The 21138-nt window shown below is 50.9% G+C and overlaps 10 protein-coding genes across 10 annotated transcripts, besides 23 other annotated features; all 10 read left to right on the top strand.

Annotated features, from left to right (window-relative positions):
• Nucleotides 1-18995: part of a sequence feature (heterozygous, non-Esmeraldo-like haplotype) that runs on past the window's edge.
• Nucleotides 176-221: a microsatellite.
• On the top strand, nt 252-1433 carry Tc00.1047053508737.187 (hypothetical protein, conserved; the record flags this gene model as incomplete). The annotated part of the gene is made up of 1 exon (XM_812592.1): nt 252-1433. One exon carries the CDS (start codon nt 252-254, stop codon nt 1431-1433), a length of 1182 nt encoding a protein of 393 aa, XP_817685.1.
• On the top strand, nt 1725-3059 carry Tc00.1047053508737.180 (hypothetical protein, conserved; the record flags this gene model as incomplete). The annotated part of the gene is made up of 1 exon (XM_812588.1): nt 1725-3059. The coding sequence occupies one exon, from the start codon at nt 1725-1727 to the stop codon at nt 3057-3059; it is 1335 nt and encodes a 444-aa protein (XP_817681.1).
• Nucleotides 3195-3239: a microsatellite.
• On the top strand, nt 3893-4855 carry Tc00.1047053508737.170 (hypothetical protein, conserved; the record flags this gene model as incomplete). The annotated part of the gene is made up of 1 exon (XM_812587.1): nt 3893-4855. One exon carries the CDS (start codon nt 3893-3895, stop codon nt 4853-4855), a length of 963 nt encoding a protein of 320 aa, XP_817680.1.
• Nucleotides 4405-4456: a microsatellite.
• Tc00.1047053508737.160 (hypothetical protein, conserved) lies at nt 5437-8115 on the top strand (the record flags this gene model as incomplete). Its single annotated transcript, XM_812586.1, has 1 exon — nt 5437-8115. The coding sequence occupies one exon, from the start codon at nt 5437-5439 to the stop codon at nt 8113-8115; it is 2679 nt and encodes an 892-aa protein (XP_817679.1).
• Nucleotides 8519-8585: a sequence feature (A-rich).
• Tc00.1047053508737.154 (hypothetical protein, conserved) lies at nt 8537-9454 on the top strand (the record flags this gene model as incomplete). The annotated part of the gene is made up of 1 exon (XM_812591.1): nt 8537-9454. The coding sequence occupies one exon, from the start codon at nt 8537-8539 to the stop codon at nt 9452-9454; it is 918 nt and encodes a 305-aa protein (XP_817684.1).
• Nucleotides 9221-9249: a microsatellite.
• Nucleotides 9535-9592: a sequence feature (T-rich).
• Nucleotides 9663-9690: a microsatellite.
• On the top strand, nt 9844-10833 carry Tc00.1047053508737.150 (mitochondrial carrier protein, putative; the record flags this gene model as incomplete). Its single annotated transcript, XM_812585.1, has 1 exon — nt 9844-10833. The coding sequence occupies one exon, from the start codon at nt 9844-9846 to the stop codon at nt 10831-10833; it is 990 nt and encodes a 329-aa protein (XP_817678.1).
• Nucleotides 10939-10959: a microsatellite.
• Nucleotides 11262-11341: a sequence feature (A-rich).
• Nucleotides 11361-11419: a sequence feature (AT_rich).
• On the top strand, nt 11555-13171 carry Tc00.1047053508737.140 (hypothetical protein, conserved; the record flags this gene model as incomplete). The annotated part of the gene is made up of 1 exon (XM_812584.1): nt 11555-13171. One exon carries the CDS (start codon nt 11555-11557, stop codon nt 13169-13171), a length of 1617 nt encoding a protein of 538 aa, XP_817677.1.
• Nucleotides 12943-12988: a microsatellite.
• Nucleotides 13259-13314: a sequence feature (GA-rich).
• Nucleotides 13391-13426: a sequence feature (AT_rich).
• On the top strand, nt 13492-14718 carry Tc00.1047053508737.130 (hypothetical protein, conserved; the record flags this gene model as incomplete). The annotated part of the gene is made up of 1 exon (XM_812583.1): nt 13492-14718. One exon carries the CDS (start codon nt 13492-13494, stop codon nt 14716-14718), a length of 1227 nt encoding a protein of 408 aa, XP_817676.1.
• Nucleotides 15048-15078: a microsatellite.
• On the top strand, nt 15099-17912 carry Tc00.1047053508737.110 (hypothetical protein, conserved; the record flags this gene model as incomplete). Its single annotated transcript, XM_812582.1, has 1 exon — nt 15099-17912. The coding sequence occupies one exon, from the start codon at nt 15099-15101 to the stop codon at nt 17910-17912; it is 2814 nt and encodes a 937-aa protein (XP_817675.1).
• Nucleotides 18098-18120: a microsatellite.
• Nucleotides 18435-18455: a sequence feature (AT_rich).
• Nucleotides 18462-20870, top strand: Tc00.1047053508737.100 (ATP-dependent Clp protease subunit, heat shock protein 78, putative; the record flags this gene model as incomplete). The annotated part of the gene is made up of 1 exon (XM_812581.1): nt 18462-20870. One exon carries the CDS (start codon nt 18462-18464, stop codon nt 20868-20870), a length of 2409 nt encoding a protein of 802 aa, XP_817674.1.
• Nucleotides 18617-18661: a microsatellite.
• Nucleotides 18996-19622: a sequence feature (areas merged during assembly that could not be assigned to a particular haplotype. This can correspond to areas where the two haplotypes were merged or to regions with more than two copies in the genome that were merged during assembly.).
• Nucleotides 19623-19926: a sequence feature (areas merged during assembly that could not be assigned to a particular haplotype. This can correspond to areas where the two haplotypes were merged or to regions with more than two copies in the genome that were merged during assembly.).
• Nucleotides 19927-21138: part of a sequence feature (heterozygous, non-Esmeraldo-like haplotype) that runs on past the window's edge.
• Nucleotides 20914-20962: a microsatellite.
• Nucleotides 20987-21060: a microsatellite.

Below are 21138 nucleotides of genomic sequence, written 5' to 3'. Positions count from 1 at the left end.
CTTTGTTGTGTTTTTCTCCTTTCATTTATTTTGAAATATGCTTCTTAAACCTGTTTCGGCATTTATGAATAACCCATTCTTGTGTTTTTTTCTGTTATATATATATCAACTTTTTTGTCTCAATTTGCTTCTATTGAGATGGTGGGGAGTTGCCGAACTAGTTTGGAGAGAGAGAGTGTGTGTATGTGTGTGTGTGTGTGTCTGTGAATGTATATGTCTGTTTGCGCGAGCAATAGTTTTTAAAAGGAGTAATGCTGTCAGTAAGGAGGGTATCAGAGGTATCAGCTCCGTCAACATGTAACTGCCTTGTTCCAGTTTACTCCACAACATATGGGGCTCAACTGGACTTTATTGTTGGTTGTTACGAATTTATGGATTTATCCCTTGAATCTACTACTGCGGGATACCGTGGTTATGTCACCGGCTATGTATGTGAAGTAAACGATCAACATATAGCTTCATTACGGGAGATGAAGTTGGTATCGGAAAATGTTCCACGAGTGGAGTTGCCGGGTATTTTTGATCTTAATGCTTTTTCTGACGGAAGCCGTTTGATGGCGAGTTGCACGGACGGCACTGTGCGGCTCCTGGGGCATCAAGAAGGATCCTTTAAAGAGGTCATATTCCCCGTGCATAGCACTACGTTGACTAGTTGTATTCCTTTTTATTCTTCCTCTGAGATCGGGATGTGCCAGGCCAGGTGGCTCTGCACTGCTCATCAAGGTGCTGTCGTTGTATATGATCCAAACACGAAGAATATTATCAGTAGTTTGGAAAACCATGATTACGATGCATGGTGTTCCGCCACAATTGGCCCTGAAACAGCACTCTCTGGTGGGGATGATGGTTTTCTAAAATGGCGAGATGTAAGATGTGGTGTAAATGCTGTGGGTCGAATGCAATTTGGGGCCGGAGTAGTCTCTATCGCTCCTGTCGCTCAAGGTGGAATTGCATCTACATACTCCTTAGTCGGATCCTATGATGAGAACTTATTTTTGGTAGATTCACGATCACAAAAACGGCCAATCACTTCCATTGGTTTGGGTGGTGGGGTGTGGCGCTGCTCACGCCAGTTATCTATCAAGGGATTGAGACCAGAGTCAGAGTCCGCGATGCATCATTATCGTTGGGTACAACCAAGTGGTACCCTTGTCATTCCAGTCATGCAACGTGGAGTGGCATTTGTGCAGCACAACATTTACGTATCGGAAGAAAACGTTTTTCGTTTTCTTGGGTATCTTCACGATGAAACAAATACTACGGAAGCAGTTGGATTGCCTCCCAATGCACTTTTTTACGATTGCGCCATCCTTCCTCGAAGATCACCCCCTAACAAATATCTGTCAGATGATGCCGCTTCGGTAGTTACTTGCGACTTTTACAATAAGAGGATTGCGTTATGGGAGGTGTCTGGGATTCAACACAACGCTTAATAATATAAACATATAAGAGAAGTGCGAAAAAAAAAATGGAAATAGAAAAGTCTCAACGTGATAATAATTATAATATATAACAGAAGCAAATTGGGAGATGTGTATGATAATGTCAATAATGAGGAACTCATTGGGGATTGGATGTATTTGTGTGCGTGTGTGTATGTGTACCTTGTATGCTTCCCTTTTCTTGCTGCTTTTGTGTAGGTGCTTCTTGTTGCTGTCTTTTGGTTGACAAAGAGGGAGTACTTTGAGGGAGATTATAAGGGGTTATTCGAGAAGTGGACAGGCATGTCCGAAACTCAAAGGCAACGGGGATCTACAAACCGGCTCTTAGTCCTCAGTATATGCGTGCTCTTATTTCACGTCTTGACGTCTTTAGTGCAGGAGGCGGTGTTTTACATTCCCGGCTTTCACCACACGCTGCTGCTCACCTTTTCACAGGCGCTGTGCGTATCCTTTTTTGCCTTTGTTCAACTTTGTCGCTCATTGTCCGTCCCAAGCAGTTCATCGCCTTGGCGACGAATCGTGGACTCACGCCGTGTGCCACTTTTTACGTACTTCGCGATTTCTTTGATGAACACCACAAGCGTGTACCTAACGAACGAAGCATCACGTCTTCTTAGTTTCAGTACACAAGTGGTGTTCAAGTCCAGCAAGCTGCTTATTGTATGGCTTGTGCGTTACATCGCGATTGAACTACCAGCACGTCTTGGGATGGCGCGTAAGGCTTTGAAATGCGCTGAACATGGGGCGAAGACTTACCGGCGTAGCTCCCATACTGAAGCTCTTTCTCCTGAAAAGCAATGTGGACACGTCTCTGTGAAAGTATTGGACTCGATGGTGGAAGGCCGGGTATCAACGAAAGAAATTCCGTTGGGTTCTGCTGACATAGGTGGCCACATCAATAACTGCGATATTGCCGTAAATTTCTCCGCAGGCAATAATAGTAATGAAACCAGTGTGAATGGAATCGTGGCGATGGAAAATACACAGATTGTGAAGGAAGTGTTATCTTGTATCATTGTTGTTGTGGGTCTTCTCATTTTTACATACGCCACGAAGGAAACGCACAAGAAAAAGGGTTCATTGAAAGAGGAGGGTTGGTGGCCGGTCATTTCAGGAGTCACAGGTATTTTGCTTGCGTTACTTTGTGATGCCCTCATTTACTTGGGTGAGGAGAAGTATTGCTTCATGAAGCACAATGCATCACATGAGGAGGTGCAATTTTATATTTTTCTATTCTCAGTAATCAATGGTTTTTTTTCATTGGCCCTGAGCGGAGGCTTTGCTGATGCCGTGGAGTTTGTGAGCATGCACCACGTGTTTATCACCTTGTTGCTTGGCTGTTCTTTCTTTAGCTACAGCGGTACCTTCTTCCTGCTGCGTATCGTCTCTGAGTATAACAGCAGCACCGCTGCCATGGTTACAAGTGTGCGCAAGATGATGACGGTGCTCTGCAGCTACATTGTATACCCAAAGCCGTTTGGATTCCTACACTTTGTGGGTGTTACCTTTGTGATGGGCGGCATATGGCAGTACGAAGAGGCACGTAGGATGCGCAACACACCTGCCGAGAGGAACAAAGCTGATACAGTAGATAAGGAGGATGAAGTATGCGTATAAAACCGAAAAGATAATAACACATGGTGCTGTTCATGTTATGTCTTTCTTTTCTTCTACTTTTTGTGCGTACTGTTTTATTTTCTTTTTTCTCAATGGATGAAAAAATATCCACTTTGGGAACTTGACATACATCTATATCTATCTATGTCTATCTATATTTCTATCTATCTATCTATATATTCCTTTGGAAAATAGTAACATTGACAAAATACCAAGGCGGTGATAATATCGTGCTACAAAATTCCTTCTAACGGACCCAGCGTAAATTTCTCATTTGGCTTTCAGAGTGGGTATTGATGCCATTGTTTTTTATTGGCCACTTTCACGCGATTCAGGACGCTTTTTAAAATATAATTTCTTAGAGATTACGAAAATGGCCCGAAAAATCTATTTCCGGTAAATACATGCAAGTACACCTTTTTTTTTTTTAACGCACTGTAAAAATTACCCTTTCTGTCTTTATTTAATGATCAAGGTGAACGGGAATCCAGTGTGGACGCTTAGCTTTTGAATGTATAAAATACATTTCATCAAGAAAAGGCAAAGCGGAGGGAAATGTCAAAAAACTTTTTTAAAAAAAATTCCGATCTCTCTACCAGGGAAAGACAATTCATGGAGTATTCTTTTAAAAAAATAACGTGTTGCTGCATGTTTGTTTCTCTTGGTTATTCCATTTTCTTCCATTTTTTTTTTCTTTTCTTTTCACTTCCTCACGCATGTATTTATAATACAAACCTGCAAGGTTTATCCGTGAGGTAGATAGACATATAATAACCCCAATATTTGGGACGCCTTGTCATTGGTGATATTTTATTGACGCTATCGTCCTCATCATGCCTGTGGCGACTGCGCCATCACTACCCAATCTTGCCGCACCCCCTGTTGGTAATATAGAGATTAACGCCCCTGCGGCGATGGTGACTGAAAAGGAACCCACGCCAGACGCTGGCGCAAATAATACTCCTAATAGCGTTGCTAATACCGCTGTAGGGGTTTCTTCGGCTGGGGGCGGTAACGGCGGTGTCACCGTGTCGCGTGAGGAGCGTGAGCGGCAAATAAAGCTTGGGCTTTTGCTTGTGCGACTTGGCGGTGCGAAAGAGACGGACGTCTTTGGGGTGCGTGGGCTGGTTGTACCTCCGCGCGACCTCCTTGTCATTCATCGCCCAGAGGATGACGCGGAGGCGCGGCGGCCCTTTAGGTGGTATGACCCAATCTCTTGGTTTCTCAGCGGCCCACGGCCTTCCCCAATGAGATGGAGTTCGACCACAGCTGTTTCAAAGCCGTCACAAGCGGTACCACAGAAAGTCACAACGAAAAGTACAATTTCAGTGGCCTCTGGTATCGATGCTTCTAGTGTCGCTGCCACTGTTGCTGCTGCCACCACTACTGCAGCTGCTAGTCCAAAGGTGAAGAAAAAACGTCCTCTGCCTGTTGTCAACATGCAACCACTAAAAGATGATGAGACACTAGAGCCTGTGGTGAAAGAGGAGCGGGAGAAGTTGCTCAAGGAAGAGGCGGCGGTACACGGTGTTCTGGACAGCATTGAGGAGGCCCGCTACAAATATTTGGTTCCGTCGCGGATCCTTGGTTGCGAGGCGGAGGTGATGTCTGTTTTGCAGTGCTACATCAAAAGTAACGCTGCGGCAAGAAACATAGCCGACGCCGAAGAATCATTACCCACAGCACTTCCAGCGGCAGCGGATGTGTTGCAGTGTGGGCCTGTTGTGGCGCTGCTGAAACGGTGCGCAGAGGGAATGGTTGCATCTTATAGTGAGGCCGATGGCGGTCAGCCATAATGGGTGTGTGAGGGAGGGCAAGAGGGAGGGTATGGTTGTATGGAGGTGGCGTAGAAGAGGCAGCAACAGAAGCAGAAAATGTTTTGAGGGTAAGAAAATAAAGCGTGGGTGGGGAGCTGGAAGGGAGTGAGAGAATAAGAATGACGACGTCTGTTCCTTGGTCAGATGGTGTTGTAGTGAGTTTTTCATTCTTCTTCCTTTTCATTTTTATTTTTCTGTTTATCTTCTTTTCTGTATTTGCGCCTGCTTTCATGATGATTATGATGGCCTATCGGTATGGTTTTTATTGTTTCCCCTTCTGGTGGGAGACAGTGCGCCCGCTCACGTTTTTACACTACACACATGTATTTATGTATACTCATGCATGCATTTGACTGCTCTTTGGGTGTTGTGTCCTAAAAAATTTCCCCCCCTAAGGGTGTTAGGTGATATAAAAAAGGAAAAACCAATAATTTTTCTGCGGCATAAGTGCAGGAGGCAGGAGGCAGCGGAGAACATAAATAATACACTGAGGGAAAAAGAGAGAAAGAGGATAAGAAGAGAAAAAAAAGAAGGGTTGGGAAAAAAAAAGACGGTGAGAAATGCGCCGGACAGCATCGCATGCGAAAATTGTGCAGCGGCATGAACGTCGAAAGGCTTCTCGTGAGGCAAAGGCATCGGCAGCGCGCTTCAGCTCCAAGCAAAGCCGGTTTCAACTACGCCAGGAGGAGATTAATGTGCAGGAGGCACTACAGCCTGTGACATCATCGTTGCTGCCAGCGAGCAGTACTAATACCAATGATATCGCTACTAGAATGACGAATATTCCATCGTCAGTGACTCTTAGTCGCTTTGAGCGGCCGCCCGCTGCTGGGAACAATTCGGCAGGTGGGGAATCAGGGAGACGTCTGGCCACAACGGCGACGGCGACATTTGGTCTTGCGTCCTCACGGCGCATTGGGATGCATGCGGCAGACTCCCGCAGTACGCGTCGTGCGGAGAAATTTCGTCTCGATGACAATGGCCGGTCCTCTGTGTCACAGTCACTTGGTGCAGGACTGCTCGGGGCCACCCGCCGCACGAGGGACGACGATGACGGCGGTGATCTGAATAAAGACGGCAGGAATGATAGCGGTGAACCGCAGCGGAAGAAGACACGTGAGGAGCGATTTCGGGAGGTGCTTGCCAACAGCAAAGAGCACCGTGCACAGGCACAGCGTGATCGTGAGGAGCGCGCGCAGCGAACGACTGCCCTTGATGCGGAGTTCAATGGTGTGATGCACTTACTGGAGCGGAGGGACAAGGCACAGGAAGAGCGCGAGGCCTTTGCACGCATTGGAACACCACAGGTGCGAGCATTGCTTCAGTCTTTTCGAGAGAACCACGTAGCGAAGACGGTCTCGCTGAGAAGTGATGGCAGTTTTACCATTGCGCCGCTCGTTGGCAATAACAATAAAACTAGAGTGAAGACTGGTGCGCCTTCCCTGGACGAGGCGAGTATGGCACTGCTGAAAAAGATACGCGAGGAGGCGGATGAGCAGGATGTAATCACAAACTCGGCACTTTCCTCGCACACTCTGCAGAAGAAAGAGCCCAAAGTGAAGGGGGATTCACTCGTTAGGAAGAGCAGCGGCGTTGAAGATGGTGAAGAGGATAAGGATGATTTTGATCGCATTATGCTTTCTATGCAGCGTGAAACGAGGCGCGCAGTTGCTGGTGAGCGTACACGGACAGAAGAGGAGGAACAGGCACAACTTGATCAGCAGGCATTGCTTGAGAGAGACCGTGGTGCCGTGCCACTTCTCGCGCAAGAAGAAACACAATTGACACGTGCGGAGTGGCTAAGCCGGGGTGGGGATCGCGCGTACCAAATGCAGGACGAGGATGACAATGATGACTATGGCGGTGAGGTGGAGGACTCTCTTGACATTTCCTCTGTGTGCGATAGCGACGAGGTGGCGTTGCTGGATGGGGCGATGGGGGTGAATGACGATGCTGATGATGTCACGGCAGCTGATGCGGATGGCAGGGCTGCTGACGTTGCCACAGGGACAAGGACACGTCTGGAGGAGTTGTTGTCTGCAATTGAGGCGTTTGGTCGTGAGGCAGACGGGACACGTGCCTCGCGAGCTGAAAGAACTCGCAAATACTATGCGCTGCTGCGGAGTCTTTACCAGTACGCTCGCGATCACGTTTTGCACACCGCACAAACATTTCGCCTTCTCCTTATTGAGGCTCAGCGCAGTTTCCTGCAACACGGCTCACTGGACCGGGCTACGCTTTTACTCCTGCACTCCGCCTCCCGCATATTCCCCATGACAGATTATCGTCACGAGGTGTCAACACCGTTTCTCCTCTTTCTTTGTTCAGCATTGTTGCAGATGCGACTGAAAACGTTCGCACAAGTCCGGGAGTATACGGTACTCGCCGGTCTGTTGTGTGAAAGTGTACTGGCCGGTGGTAAATTTTGCGCGGAGTCCATCATTGCCCCGCTCAACCTCATCGCCTTGCAGGTACCGAGGTCGGTTTTGGAGCCCGTGCGTCTGCAAGGTGTCTGCGTGCCATTTCCAGTTGTGGAACGCGGCGGGGCAGAAGATGTTCTCCTGCACACCAACACGGATACCCCGAGCGACGCGGAAGAAGCGCCGCTGCAGGCGACCTTTGCTTTACTAGAGACGGAAGTGAACAGTACACATGTGGTGCGTTACGCTTATCGCCTACTTTCGCTAATGGCAGATTCCCTCCGTGGAGTACCGGCCCTTTCGTATTGTCTGAAGGAGCCATTTCTCGCCCTACACGAGAAACTCATTGCGACCGACGTGTGGCAACCGTCTGCGTCTGTACGAGGCGACCACGATGCCCTCCTTGCGAAGTTGACGCAACTAGCCAATGACGCACGTGATCGTCGCACACCGCTTGCGATGCGTTCCTTCCGCCCACGCCCCATTCGTCAGTTTGAGCCATTGCTGCAGGAGGGAACGACAACGGCGCTGAAGAATGAAGTGCGGGCGATGAAGCGGGAGATGCGGGAGGACCACAAGCGCGTCGTGCGTCACTTGCAGGCAGAGGCAAATGTCGAGCGGCGGCAGCGCGAACGGGCAGCGGAGGCGGAGGAGTCGCAGCGCACGCAGAAGTACCGCGAGCTCATGGGGTCATTGCAGGCGCAGCAGCATGTCATGAAGACCGTTGATGGATTACTCGATAAGGCGCGGTCGAAGAAGCGAAAGAGCCTCACCGGTCGCGCCGGTGGAGACGCAGCGGACGGCAATGCGGAAAACTGAGCAGAGAGGATGCGATATGTGTTTTTGCCCTTCTCTCTCTCTCTGTGTTTTTATGTTGCAAGTCCAATGCGGCTGAGAAAAAGGAGGAAGAGGCGAGAATGCGGTTTTGTTTCTTTTTTAACCCTTTTTTTTTTTGAAAGAAGGACAAAAACAAAAACGAACCTTACATGTTGTTTTGCTGCCGCCGATGGGATTCGGACAAGGAAAAGAAAAAGCGAGGCTACAGCGTCTCTGGTTCCATGGGAGGTTTAAGACGAGTAAATATAACGAGAAAGGCATGAAAAAAAGAAAAAGGGAAAAAAGTTGCCGGAATAACGTTTTTTTTTTTGACAGTGAAGGCTGCCAGTGATCGAATTCCGTCACGGGATTGACGACAATGTGAGGAGAAGGGGGTAGAACGCGATTTTCTTTCTCTTTCTTGATGCAATCCTTTTTTTTTTTAAATTTTTCTTTTCCTTTTTCTTTTCCTTGCCGCCGCCGCTGCTGCTGCTGCAAATACCACGCATGTACCCAATGCTCTTTTGCGAGAGAGAGAGAAAGTAGGAAGGGGGGTGGGTGGATGCAGGAAGTGACAGTGTATGCGACGGCGATGCAGGCGGTCCGGCGCACAGCCGACAATTGTCGCCGTATGTTAGCGCTGCTTGACGCGTTTGGTGTGGCCGTGTCAGTTGTGCTTGTTGACTCGCTTGAGATGCGGACATTTGTGCAGGAATTGTTGGCCAAACAGGAGGCCATCGGGTGGCGAAAGCAACACGGCGGCGGAATGACTCCAAAGTTCCAGCTACCGCTCTGCTTTGTTGGCCCCGTGCTAGTGGGCACGTACGAGGAGGTGGCGGAACTCAATGAGACGGGAACTCTGCCGAAGTCGCTGCGCGCGGCGGGGTATGGTGGTGTGTTTCGGGCTGCCGTTCATGACGACATCCCTGTGGGCAACGCGGCGGCACTTGCAGCAGCTGCCGCATCCCACCCTGTAATTGGTGAGGGGGGATACGGCGGCGAGCGTAGCGGCAATGGCGGTACGAAGGCGGCAGATGCGGACGTTGACGATGGCAACAACAAAAATAGTAATAATAATGACGACGAGGATGGGTCTGAGGATGAAATTCCGCCACCGCCGCCGTCGCCGCCACCACCTGATGAGGACGAGCTTAACGACGGAGCTGACAGTCCTTTGGATAGCAGCGGCGTGGATAAAGGCAATAAATTTGGTATTGTTGACTTTGAAGAAGACGACGACGAGGAGCCGCCGCCCCCACCGCCGCCCGACGACGACGAGGAAGAAGAAGAAGAGTATGATGAAAACGAATTTCCACCACCATCACCTCCACTAGAGGACTGAGCCGGAGCTAACGACACGAATAGAAGAAAATGTGCATACATGTCTTCTGCTGTGACTTGCAGAAACAGGACTTTCATGCCAATAATAATAATATTAAAAACAAATACAGCAAGAAAAAACAAAAAAACAAACAAAAGCGTGTCGAAGGGAAGACGGGGCGCGGATTTATTTTGACATTTCTATTTCTCAACCCGCTTTTACTTCCAAGCACACACACACACACACACACACACACAAATTCTTTTTTTGTTCTTTTTCTTGGATTTTCAACAATAACCACAACCGTAAATCATCACAATTTACCGGATTGACGGTCACCATTTGTGCATTTTGTCAAGAAGAGAACAACTGTGGTTTGAGGGTTAGGGTGGTTCAAGCTTGAGGTCAAAATGAACGCCAGGGCGTCTGTAGTCCCACAAGATCACCTGCCGCCACAGAAACAAACAAGTCCTTCTTTCTTTATGAAGCTATTTAAGGGCCACGCTGGCGCGGCCACAATGGCAGGTGCGTTTGAGATTGCCTTATTTCATCCCTTTGACACTGTCTCGAAGCGACTCATGAGTAACCGCACTCGCATTCAGGGCGTCTCATTTGCAGATACCTTGCGGAATCTGAACACCACAATATTCAGTTCAAGGGCGGATGCCAGTGTGGCACAGAAGATCTTGTACCTTTATCCCGGCTCCTCCTATGCTGTTTTCTACAAAATCTTGCAGCGTGTCTTCAAGTTTGCGGGGCAGCCATTAGTGCGGGACCATCTGCAGACTCACAATCAACAAAGCTTCACGGATACCTTTGGTCGTCGTGACAAGTTGATGATGGAATCCGTTGCTGGATCCATCATTGGGGTTGGAGAAGTTATTCTACTACCACTGGATCGCCTTAAGGTGCTCAGTCAAACCAACGAGGCGGCACTGCGCCATGGTCTGCTTCAGTTGCTGCGCCAAGAGGGTATCAGTGGCATGTACGCAGGCACTGTGGTCACAATGACTCGCAACGCCCCCGGCTCCTTCTGTCTTTTTGGCGGCATGGCCGTTACGAAGGAGTTTGTATTCGGCCTTCAAGAATACCGCAAGGCGACGTTTTTTCAGAACGTGTGTGCCTCAACGGTAGGCGCCTGTCTAAGCATCACCGTGACGAACCCAATGGACGTCATCAAGACACGCGTGCAGAACAAGGACCCTGGCGCCAGGATGGGCGCCGTCACGATACTCTCGCAGCTGCTGCGGGAAGAGGGCTGTTCTGCATTGTTTAAAGGCCTTGTACCGAAAGTGGTCGCATTTGCCCCGAAGCTTATTTTTTCGTACACCATGACCGAATTTTTTATACAGCTTATGAACAGCAGTAACGCAGAAAGGAAACTGTTGAAAACTTGTTAAGCTTCTTCCAATCTGACTTGTTGTTAATTTCCCACGAAGGGGGGAAGGGAGGAGACCCACTGCCTTTTGCAGGGCAAGTTGGAGGGGAAGGCGTGTTGGACTATTTGTGTGTGTGTGTGTGTGTGTTTTTGTTGGGGCGGGGAGGAAACGAAAGGCAATAGAGAAAGAGGATAAGAGGCTTTATAAGCAACGAAAAGAGACGAAGAGAACCAGGTGGAGAGTATTAACTAATACTATTAAGGGGATTGGTGGTGGGAGGATGCAAAAAAGAGTAAAATTAGGGAATTACCACATGTGAAACCCTCCAAATGGGATGGGTTTTGCAAATAATATCACGCAGTCTTACTGTGCGTGATGATTGATAATGACGGTCTGATGGTGTTTGGAAGAATAATTGGTGAATCACAGAGACGAAATTTACGAAGGAATTTTTCTCTTTTTTTTCTGTTGTGGTCTTCTTTTTTTTTATTCTCTTCTTCTTTTTGATCCGTCATATTTGTTTTTTCTTGTGGCAATCAACGTTACTCTTTTTATTTTATTTTTATTTTGCATTAGCTTTTTAAAAATATCATATTATTTTATTTTTGCCTTTCCTACGGCCGCACAAGACGGGGGACGCCCCTTTATTGTTCCCCGGAAGCCTCTTTTACTTCTGTTTCCACACGCTTGTGTGTGTGTGTGTGTTCGTTTGACTCGAGGGGAAGGGGAAGAGGACGGTGCGATGACGCGGCGGCATGATGGTCACCACGACACGCACGCGCGAATACTGACGGAGCATCAGGAGTTACTGGAGTCTAGTATCAGCGAGCAGCTGGGCCCACTGGCGGGGTTTCTCGTGCATGCACTTAACCGGCGCGGCCCCTTGACGCTAAAAGAAGTTGCGGATGCTGTAAAGCGTGAGCCGTTTAACAATCCACTCCATACTGGCGATGCGACGAAGCACATCGGGTGTCCGCTTGCCGTCCCTGTGACGGCGGGTGACATGGCAACGGATGCAGCAATCAAGGAGATTATGGCACGGCTCGTGCTACATCGTGTTGTGTGCTACGATACGGAGAATCACGTTTATAGCGTTGCTCTTGGCTACGGCCTTTTTTTGCGTACTCTGTTTCCGCTGGTGATGCAATTTTTTCAGCGTCGTTACGGTGAGACGGGGGTGACGCTGCTGATGGTGTTCTATCAACTTGCGACGGTGCCGCGGGATGCGGCGGTGCGGCTGGCGATGGAGCGGCGACCAGCACTCAGCGAGGCCCTGCGACACTGCGCGCACGAGATGGAGCGGCTAGGGTTCATTGAATATTTTTCCGCAGGAGGGAGCGCTGAGGCGGCGGCAACGACAACAACTCATTCAACAGGTCTCTCACCGGATCCCTGCCGCCTCCATGTTGGCAACATCCTTGCCGAGATGCTGCATGACGCTATTCAGCAACAACTTCTTGCCGAACGTTTTGCAGATGGCGGTGTGGCGGCTGCTGTGATGGAGGCATTCACGACGGCGACTCGTACCCGCCGTTTAGTGGAGCGCTCGCACGGGTTTCCCCCCGTTCATCCCCGCACAAGCGCCTCACTGCCCCTGCGTGTTCTGCTGCGGGAGGTCCCAATGGCGGAGGGTGTTGTCGTGGAGGCTGTCAGCCGCATGTGTCGTCCCGACGGCGACTCTCTCCTGAGCAATGATGGCACTGCCACCGTGGCTATTGAAGGCCCATACCGTTTCCGTTACGATGCCGCCATAGAGGCCATGCAGCGAGATTGTTGTGAGCGTCTTGTTTTTGCGCGACACGGGGTGCTGGGCGTGCGGCTTATGAAATTGCTGCTGCAACACCACAACATGGAGGACCGCATGCTGGCTGAAGAGGCCATCGCCACGCTTTCCCGGACCCGTGAAGTGTTGCACGCTATGTTGCGCGACGGATATGTTCGACAGCAGGAGGTGCCGAAGAGCGGTGTTATGGCAGACCGTCAACCGAAGAACTCCGTGTTCTTGTGGGGGTGCAGCATGGAGAAGGATCTGCTACCAGCAGTGAGCATGCAGGTTGCCAAGGCTCTTCGTATTGCCCTTGCACGGCTTTCAGTGGAAAGGCAGACGGCGACGAGTAAAGTGGCATCGTTTACTACTACTACTGGTAGTAACAATAATAATAATCATCATAATAATTGTTGTGCCGCTTCGTCCACGGCGGCAACGAGCGTTGCAGCGGGTCTTTCCTTGACAGCAGGCATAAGAGGGGATACAGGGGAGGTGATTGCTGAAACGCTGCGATGTCAGCGCGCGGTGGCGGCTTTGGAGAGCTCCGTCTTTGCACTGATGGGGTCGATGCTGGTGCTTGACTTTTACTAAACAAGAGGAAGATAAAAAAGAAAATAAAAATTTGTGCTATTTTTGATGAGGCGTGAGTCATTAGAACTTTTTACATATGAGCGTCATTTTCTCTTCTCGCTCTTTCCCTTTCTCTTTCCCTTTCTTTCTCTTTTTTTTTTTTTTGTGTGTGTGTGCGTGTGCACCCTAGCAGGGGTTTTTATGCTGTCTCTGCCGCATTGCCGTTTCTTCACCTTGTCCTTTTTATTTATTATTATTATTAAATTATTTTTTTTTGCCTGCAGAGGTATCTCACTCTCACTCTCTCTTTTATTTGCCTGATTATTAATTCTGCTGTGACGATGTGGACTCCGGAGCCTCCCCCCAGCAAGGACGCCGTGCGTAACTCCATATTGGCCCAGTTGAACACCATCAGGACTGCAGGGAGGGGCCACCACGAGTCGTCTGAACATCTGCAGTCGCAGTCGCAGCACTCTCCGAGCTTTCCGTCCTCCCCATCTCATATTAGTACTGGAAATGGCCGTCGGGCCAATATGGGGTCTCTTTCCTCGTCGGCTTCTCCAAGAACGCGACGTTTGCCGCCGATATTCGCAGAACAACGACAGAACACGGCCAGGATCCGCCATGTATGCGGCGGCCTCAATGAGATACTGCAAAAGCTTGACTTGGACTTTGCGCATGTTGGCGGTAAAATTCGGGCTGCGATAAATACAGACGGCGTTTTGGGTCGGCCCGATATGCCCGGGGCGGCTACCATGCGGCTACTGCAGCTCCGCTCACGTCGTCAGTTTCTTGCAAAGTTGCGACGCACCCCGCCTCGAGAACAGATCTCTACGGAGGAAGAGACGCGTAAGGGGGCCGTCTCGGAGGAGTTGCATGATGAGATTCACCGTGCACGTCTCGCGGCTGCCGACGAGGGGCTGAGTGACGAGCAGTCTGTCAGCGACTACGCGGAGGAGCCGGATGTGCCTCGCTTTGCCCCCGCCAGTCGACTGCGGGATGAAGTGGAGGCGATGGAAGCCTCGTTGCGAAAGATCAGCGAGTGCGTTACGGCCATGTCGGTCATCGAAAACTGCGACGCCGGCCAACCGTGGTGGGAGTCCGCTATGCGAACACGCGAGATGAAGGCGCTTGGTATTCGTGCCAACTACCATGCGCGTTCTATTATTAAATGGAACCAACGAGCCCGCGAGCACTTTCTTGTTGAGGCAGTCACGTCGAATGAACAGATGGAGCGGTGCCGGACAGACATGTTGTACCTCCGCGAGCAACAGGACCTCTTTCAGAAGCGTATCGAGTTGTGCCACGAGGAACAGGCCAGTACCGCGGAGGAAATGAAGACAGTACAGGAGTTGCTCTACGACATCAACCGCTTTAAGAGTGATTTGCAGCAGCAGCTTCTGGGCGTGGCGCACGAGCGGCGTCTATTGCCAGACGAATGCGAAGACGCCAGGTTGGCGGAGTTGGTGCTGCTACTGGAGCATGTAAACTGGCCAGCGTCGCTACGGCCGGATGTTGAATGTGTAAAGGAATGGGTTCGTGAGAACGTCATCCCATTCGATGTATAGTCACGGGAGCACTGCAGTTGCAACCGCAAAGGACGGCACTCAGGCTGAAGCGCCAAACAAGTAAGAGTGAGCCATGCATGTTTGTCATGCCTTTTTCTGGTCCATCTGCCCCATGCAGCATGCAGCTCAGTTGCAACCCCTTTTGGTTTGGCTTCTCCATTTTTCTTTTTTTTTCTTGTTTCTTCTGGACGCACTATCACTTGCAGTGTTTACTAGGAAGGTGAAGTTGGTGGTGGGAAATAGATACACACAGCCCCAGATACACCTATTTTTACAAAAGAAGCATACGTTTTCCTCACTTTTTCCCAACATTATATCTATTTATAAAAAGAGAGAGAGAGAGAGAGAGGGCGAAGGAGATATTGAGGGGTTTGGAAAATATGAGCGATTTGTCCTCTGTGGAAGGGGATGAGGTGATAATGTTGGGCGCCGAAACACCCGCCGATGTGACCGCTTTCAAAGAAATAAGTGCTGAGAACCGCAACTTTGAATACTACGAGCGGCAGTTTCAAGAGGTGTTGATGAGCCTTGAGAACGATGAAGTGCTGGAGGCCTTTCGCGTGGAATACGCCGCGCTCCATCATTCCTTTTTGAAGAGCCACGATGGTGAGACGCGGCTACTGAAGAAGTGTGCAAGGCTGCAGTCTGACATCGAGTCCTGCACAATGAAGGTGCAGGCGGCGGAGGAGCTGACGCGTGGTGACAAGTCCACCATTGAGCTCCTCAAGGCGGAAATTGAGAAAACCAGGAAAAAGTCCGTCGCAACAAAGGAGCGGGAGGCGGTGCTGAAGGACAAGGTGAATGATCTCAAGCGGGATCTGCAGGACATTGAGGAGCGCGCAAGTCGTCCTGTGGAGTTAACGGCACAAGAAGCGGCGCTGCAAAGCCTCATCCGTGCTCATGAGACGGTGCTAAAGGAGAAGGAGGCGATGGAATATCAACTTGCCGAGCTGCGGCAGGAGTGTGCCGGCAACGCGCGACGGCTGGAGCGGCTTTTGGAGGTGAAACGCAGCCGTGACGATGAGGTTCGCGTCGTGGTAAAAGCGATAGAGGCAAAGTTACATGATGCGGAGGCGCATAAATCGGTGCGACTGCGTAAGGAGGAGGAGTTGCGGCTGACGCGTGAGGAGATTGCCCGCCGTGCCGCCGCGGCGCAGGAACGACAGGCGGTGATTGAACAGCTCACCGACGAAAATGCCCGTCATGATGTGGAGATCAAACTGACACTGGAAGAGACAGCGCGGGTTACAGAGTCCTACCAGCAACTTTCACGGCAGCTACAGAACGTGAACCGCACGAGTCAAGCCTGCAATGAGGAGAACGACGCGCTACAACGGCGTATGAATGAACTTATGGAGGAGCTGAAGATAAAGGAGTCGGCGGTGGAGTCCGTTAGTCGTGCCCATCGTCGGGAGAAGAAGTTATTAGAGGCCTCCACACGCCGCCATGCTGTGATGGAGGGCCGACGCGCGGAGGCGGAGGCGACACTTTCGGGCTTGCAATCGGAGTTGGGCCTGCTTGAAGAAGAAGTCGCCGCCGCCTTGCGCGCCGTTGACATGGAGGAGAGGCGAATCGCCACACAGGTGCGGGAGCTGGACGTATTACATGGTAATGTCCTTACTGCTGCTGAGAAGACGCAACAGCAGAGTATCTGGCTTTCGGAGCAGCGCACGGAGGCCCACCACTTGGAGCATGAACTGCGCTCATACGAGGAACAGGCCCAGCGACAGAATGAGGTCATCTACAAGCTTACACGGGAGTGCACAGAGTATGAGGAGCAAATTAAGGTTGCCACCATCCAGTGCGCCCGCATTATGGCAGAGGCGCAGGAGCGTGAGGTGCAGTTGGCTGTTGCGCTGGATGAAGTGAAGGATGTGGAGTCTAGACTTCATCAGCAGCAGACTTTGCTAGAGACCATACTCAACGAGCGTAAGGCGTATGCCAAGCACTATGGGCAGGTTCGCGGGGAGCTGGCGGAGATGGTGCGTGGCTTCAAAGTGATGCTGGCGCAGATTAAACAAATGCAGGAGGAGGTGCAGCGACGCGAGAGGCGGTTGGCCGCCGAGGATGGCGTCATTAAAACTCTCACCCGGCAACGGCGAGAGCTGGAAGTTCAGATCGCTGCGCTACACACACGCTTGGATAAGCGGAGCCGATCGGTGCAACAGTACGCGCTTGAGGTTCGACGCCTCGGCGATGTTTTTGCGGAGGGTGAAGAGGAATTGGGGCGTCAACGCCGCCGCCTCTGCGATGTACAAAAGGAGCGGGATTTTTTTGACAACGAAGTCTACTTCTCAAGCGAGGAGTTGGCGCGACTGTATGAAAAAGCGCGTGTCCAACAGTCCCTTCTACAGCGTGGTGAGTCCATGTACATGGAGCGGCTGCGGACCATCAACGAGCTGCACGACGGCATCGCACGGCTGACGGAGGAGGTAAGGCAATTACGACTTTTTGCCGAACGGCTGCCGGACCTGCGGCGACTTGTGAATGTCGCGTCCCGCGAACTCGTGCGTGAGCAGAATCGCGTGCGTGCACTTTTGCACGAGTGTGAGCGGCCGATGAATCTCCATCCGAACCACCAGCTCTCGTCGTCAGATCCGGAGGCGTATGCGCTGACAGAAAAGGTCAACGCGCTGCAACGTGAACTCGTCTCGCGGCGCCAGGAGCTGGCGGAGAAGGAGCAGCGCATTAAGCAGCAGGAGGAGTCTTACCTGCAGTGCAAGGCGGCCGTGGCACGACAGCTTGGGCCGGAAATGGCGGAGCAGATCACGTTGTATCAGGGCAACCTGGCAAAGAAGGCGGGGCAGATGCGGGCGATGATGGCAAGCCTGAAGTACTTCCGCGAGCAGACGGAGCTTTACCAGGCGCGGTACAGTGAACTACGCGACACGCTTGATGGACTCGCGCAGAAGTACGCCGAGACACGGCAAATTCGTGACCGTGACGCACAGCGCGAGGCCAGAAAGAGGCAGGGCGATGGTAAAGGCGATTCATCGCGGCAAAATGACCAGCCTGGGGTCTATTTGGGCTTCTTTGCCCCGCCACGAGGTGGTGGCCCCGCCACTAGCGTCTCGGATGGTGGCAGCGTCAGCGGAGAACGGAACGACAGTCAAAAAGAAGACGAGGGTGATGATATTGGCGGTGATGATTTGAAGATGTATGAAGGAAATGAATGGGAGGAACCCTCATTGTGAGGCATTTCTTATGTACAGTACCCGGAGAGAAGACGATTCCAAATTTCGATATAGGAACCAACGGAGGGGGAATGTCAATTGTGGTGTTTGTAATCTGTCTTCTCCTCCTCTTGTGTGTATGTGTCTTGGGCCCGAGACGGTTTTCCCTTGGCAGCACCGATCCCGCCCCCCAGAGAAGTGGCCTGTATATATATATATATATATATATTTGACTTCCCCACTCTTACTGCTGCTTTTTCAGCACTTTTTTCTTTACATGTATACTCCTTTTTGTTTTTCTTTTTTTCCACATTATCTTTTTCTTGAATTGGTGACTTTTGCCATTTTTAATAAAAAATCATCAAACTGGGAAGAGGGGAAAGAAGGAAACGACACATCAGTCAAGATACTCGCATACAACACACATACCAAATAATCCATCCATCTGTCGGTCAATCTCTTTGCACACCGGGAGAGGGTGATAGCACGGGAGGGAAGAGAAGAATAAAAATCAAAAATTGTGAGACACACACATACACACACATATATATTATATAATATAAACAGCAAATGATGCGTCGACTGGCTCTGCGTTGCGGGGTGGCGGCCACAACGGCCACAGCAGCCCTGGTGCGCTGTTGTGGGCGTGCGGCAGTTATTTCGCCGCCACTTGTAACGGCTTGTGGCATGCAGCGACGCCTCCAATCGAGTGTGGCTCCGTGGAGCAGCAACAACAACAACAACAACAATAACAGGAATAACAACGACAATCAGCAGCAGGGACGTACATGGGTGAATCCGCAAGCGGTACCACCGGGCGAGTTTCTAAATAAGTACGCACGTAACTTAACCGATGAGGCACGTATGGGTCGGCTGGACCCTATCATTGGCCGCGAGGAGATTATTCGACGCACCATTCAAGTTTTGAGCCGTCGCACAAAAAATAATCCGGTGCTTATTGGTGAACCCGGTGTGGGCAAAACGGCAATTGTCGAGGGACTGGCGCAGAGAATTGTGAGTGGTGAGGTGCCAGAGAGCATCAAGGGCAAAAAGGTCTTTGCTCTTGATATGGGCTCGCTTGTCGCCGGGGCGAAGTACCGTGGTGAGTTCGAGGAGCGACTGAAGGGTGTACTGAAGGACACGATTGAGGCGCAGGGAAAAATTATTCTCTTCATTGACGAGCTGCACACACTCGTTGGGGCAGGCGCCTCCGGCGATGGTTCAATGGACGCGGCAAATTTGTTGAAGCCGTCCCTTGCGCGCGGTGAATTGCACTGCGTCGGTGCGACCACACTCGATGAATACCGACGCCATATTGAGAAGGACGCCGCACTTGCCCGCCGCTTTCAATCGGTGCTCGTGACGGAGCCGACGGTGGAGGAAACGATCTCCGTGCTGCGTGGCATCAAGGAGAAGTACGAGGCGCACCATGGCTGCCTGATCAAAGACGAGGCGCTTGTGTACGCCGCGGTGAACTCGCACCGATACCTCTCCGACCGTCGGCTGCCCGATAAGGCCATTGACCTCATCGACGAGGCCGCAAGTCGGCTGCGGCTGCAGCAGGAGTCGAAGCCGGAGCAACTTGACAGCGTCGAGCGTGAGCTTGTTCGACTGAAGATTGAGGTGGAGGCGGTCAAGAAGGACAAGGATGAACTTGGAAAGGCGAAGCTTGAGCATTTGTATGCACGCATTGCGGAGAGGCAGGATGAGTACGACGCCCTGGAGGCGCGCTGGAAGAAAGAGAAGGCCATGTTTGAGCGCATCAAGCAGCGGACAGAGGACCTGGACGTCTTGCGGCACCAGTACGAACAGGCACGCACGGAGGGCGATTTCGCCAAGGCGTCTGAGATACTCCACGGCCGCATCCCAACGCTGAAGAAGGAGATTGAGGCGGACAAGCTCGCAACGAGGGCGGATAGCTTCCTCACACATGACTCTGTCACGGCAAGCGACATTGCGCAGGTGATTGCCCGCGCCACTGGCATCCCGGTCCAGAAGCTCATGACAGGAGAGCGCGACAAACTCATTCACATGGATACCGAGCTGCGCCGTCGCATTCTTGGGCAAGACGAGGCAATTGAGTCTATCACAAACGTCGTTCGCATCTCCCGCGCCGCACTGCATTCACACAAGCGACCCCTTGGATCATTTCTTTTTCTGGGCCCCACAGGTGTCGGTAAGACGGAGGTGTGCAAGCAACTCGCGAAGTTCCTCTTTGACGATGAATCCTTCATTTGCCGCATTGACATGAGCGAGTACATGGAGCGGCACTCCGTCCACCGCCTCATTGGAGCTCCGCCAGGTTACGTCGGGTACGAGGAGGGTGGCGAACTCACAGAATCCGTGCGGCGACGTCCGTACCAAATTGTTCTCTTCGATGAGTTTGAGAAGGCACATCCAAGCGTCTCCAACATCCTCCTGCAAGTGCTCGACGAGGGGCACCTCACCGACAGCCATGGCCGCCGCGTTGACTTCAAAAACACCATTATCATCCTCACCTCAAACATCGGCGCAGAAGTCATCGCGGCTCTTCCGGAAGGGGTTCCGTCCTCAAAGGCGATGCCGGAAGTGATGCGGCAGGTGCAGCAGCGCATGACACCGGAGTTTATCAATCGACTGGATGACATCATCATGTTTAACCGTCTTGGGCGGAAGGAGACACGCAAGATTGTGGAGCTGCTATTCGATCAGCTGCGGGCGATGCTGCGAGAGCAGGATATCACGCTGGAGACGACATCGGATGTGTACGACTGGTTTGGTGAGAATGGCTACAGCGCGGTGTACGGCGCCCGGCCGCTCAAACGCCTCGTGCAGTCGGTGCTGCTTAACCGCCTTGCGCTGATGCTGCTGGACGGCCGTGTGCGGGAGAAGGAGACGGTGAAGGTGGAGATGCGTGCTGGCGAGGTGTACGTCGTACCGAATCACGAGGCTGTCAACACGACAAACAACGCTGCTGAGGACATTGGCCTTATCGCTTAGTCACCAACGAAACGCAAACGCCTTCGATTCATTCGGTTTTTTTTTGTTATTATTATGATTATTGTTTTTATTTTTATTGTTGTTGTTTTTATGCCACCGCAAACACTCTCTTTTCGTATTATTATTATTATTATTATTATTATTATTATTATTATTATTATTATTATTATTATTATTATTATTATTATTAGTTTGGTTTCGTCAGTTCAAATAAACACACGCACACACAAAAAAGAAAACAAAAACAACAAGAACAGCAACAAACGCG

This window comes from Trypanosoma cruzi, genomic scaffold (assembly GCF_000209065.1).
Source record: "Trypanosoma cruzi strain CL Brener 1047053517035 genomic scaffold, whole genome shotgun sequence".
Classification (NCBI taxonomy): Eukaryota; Euglenozoa; class Kinetoplastea; order Trypanosomatida; family Trypanosomatidae; genus Trypanosoma; species Trypanosoma cruzi.
The sequence above is the reverse complement of the archived record's forward strand: the minus strand, read 5'-3'. Positions and strand labels throughout refer to the sequence as shown.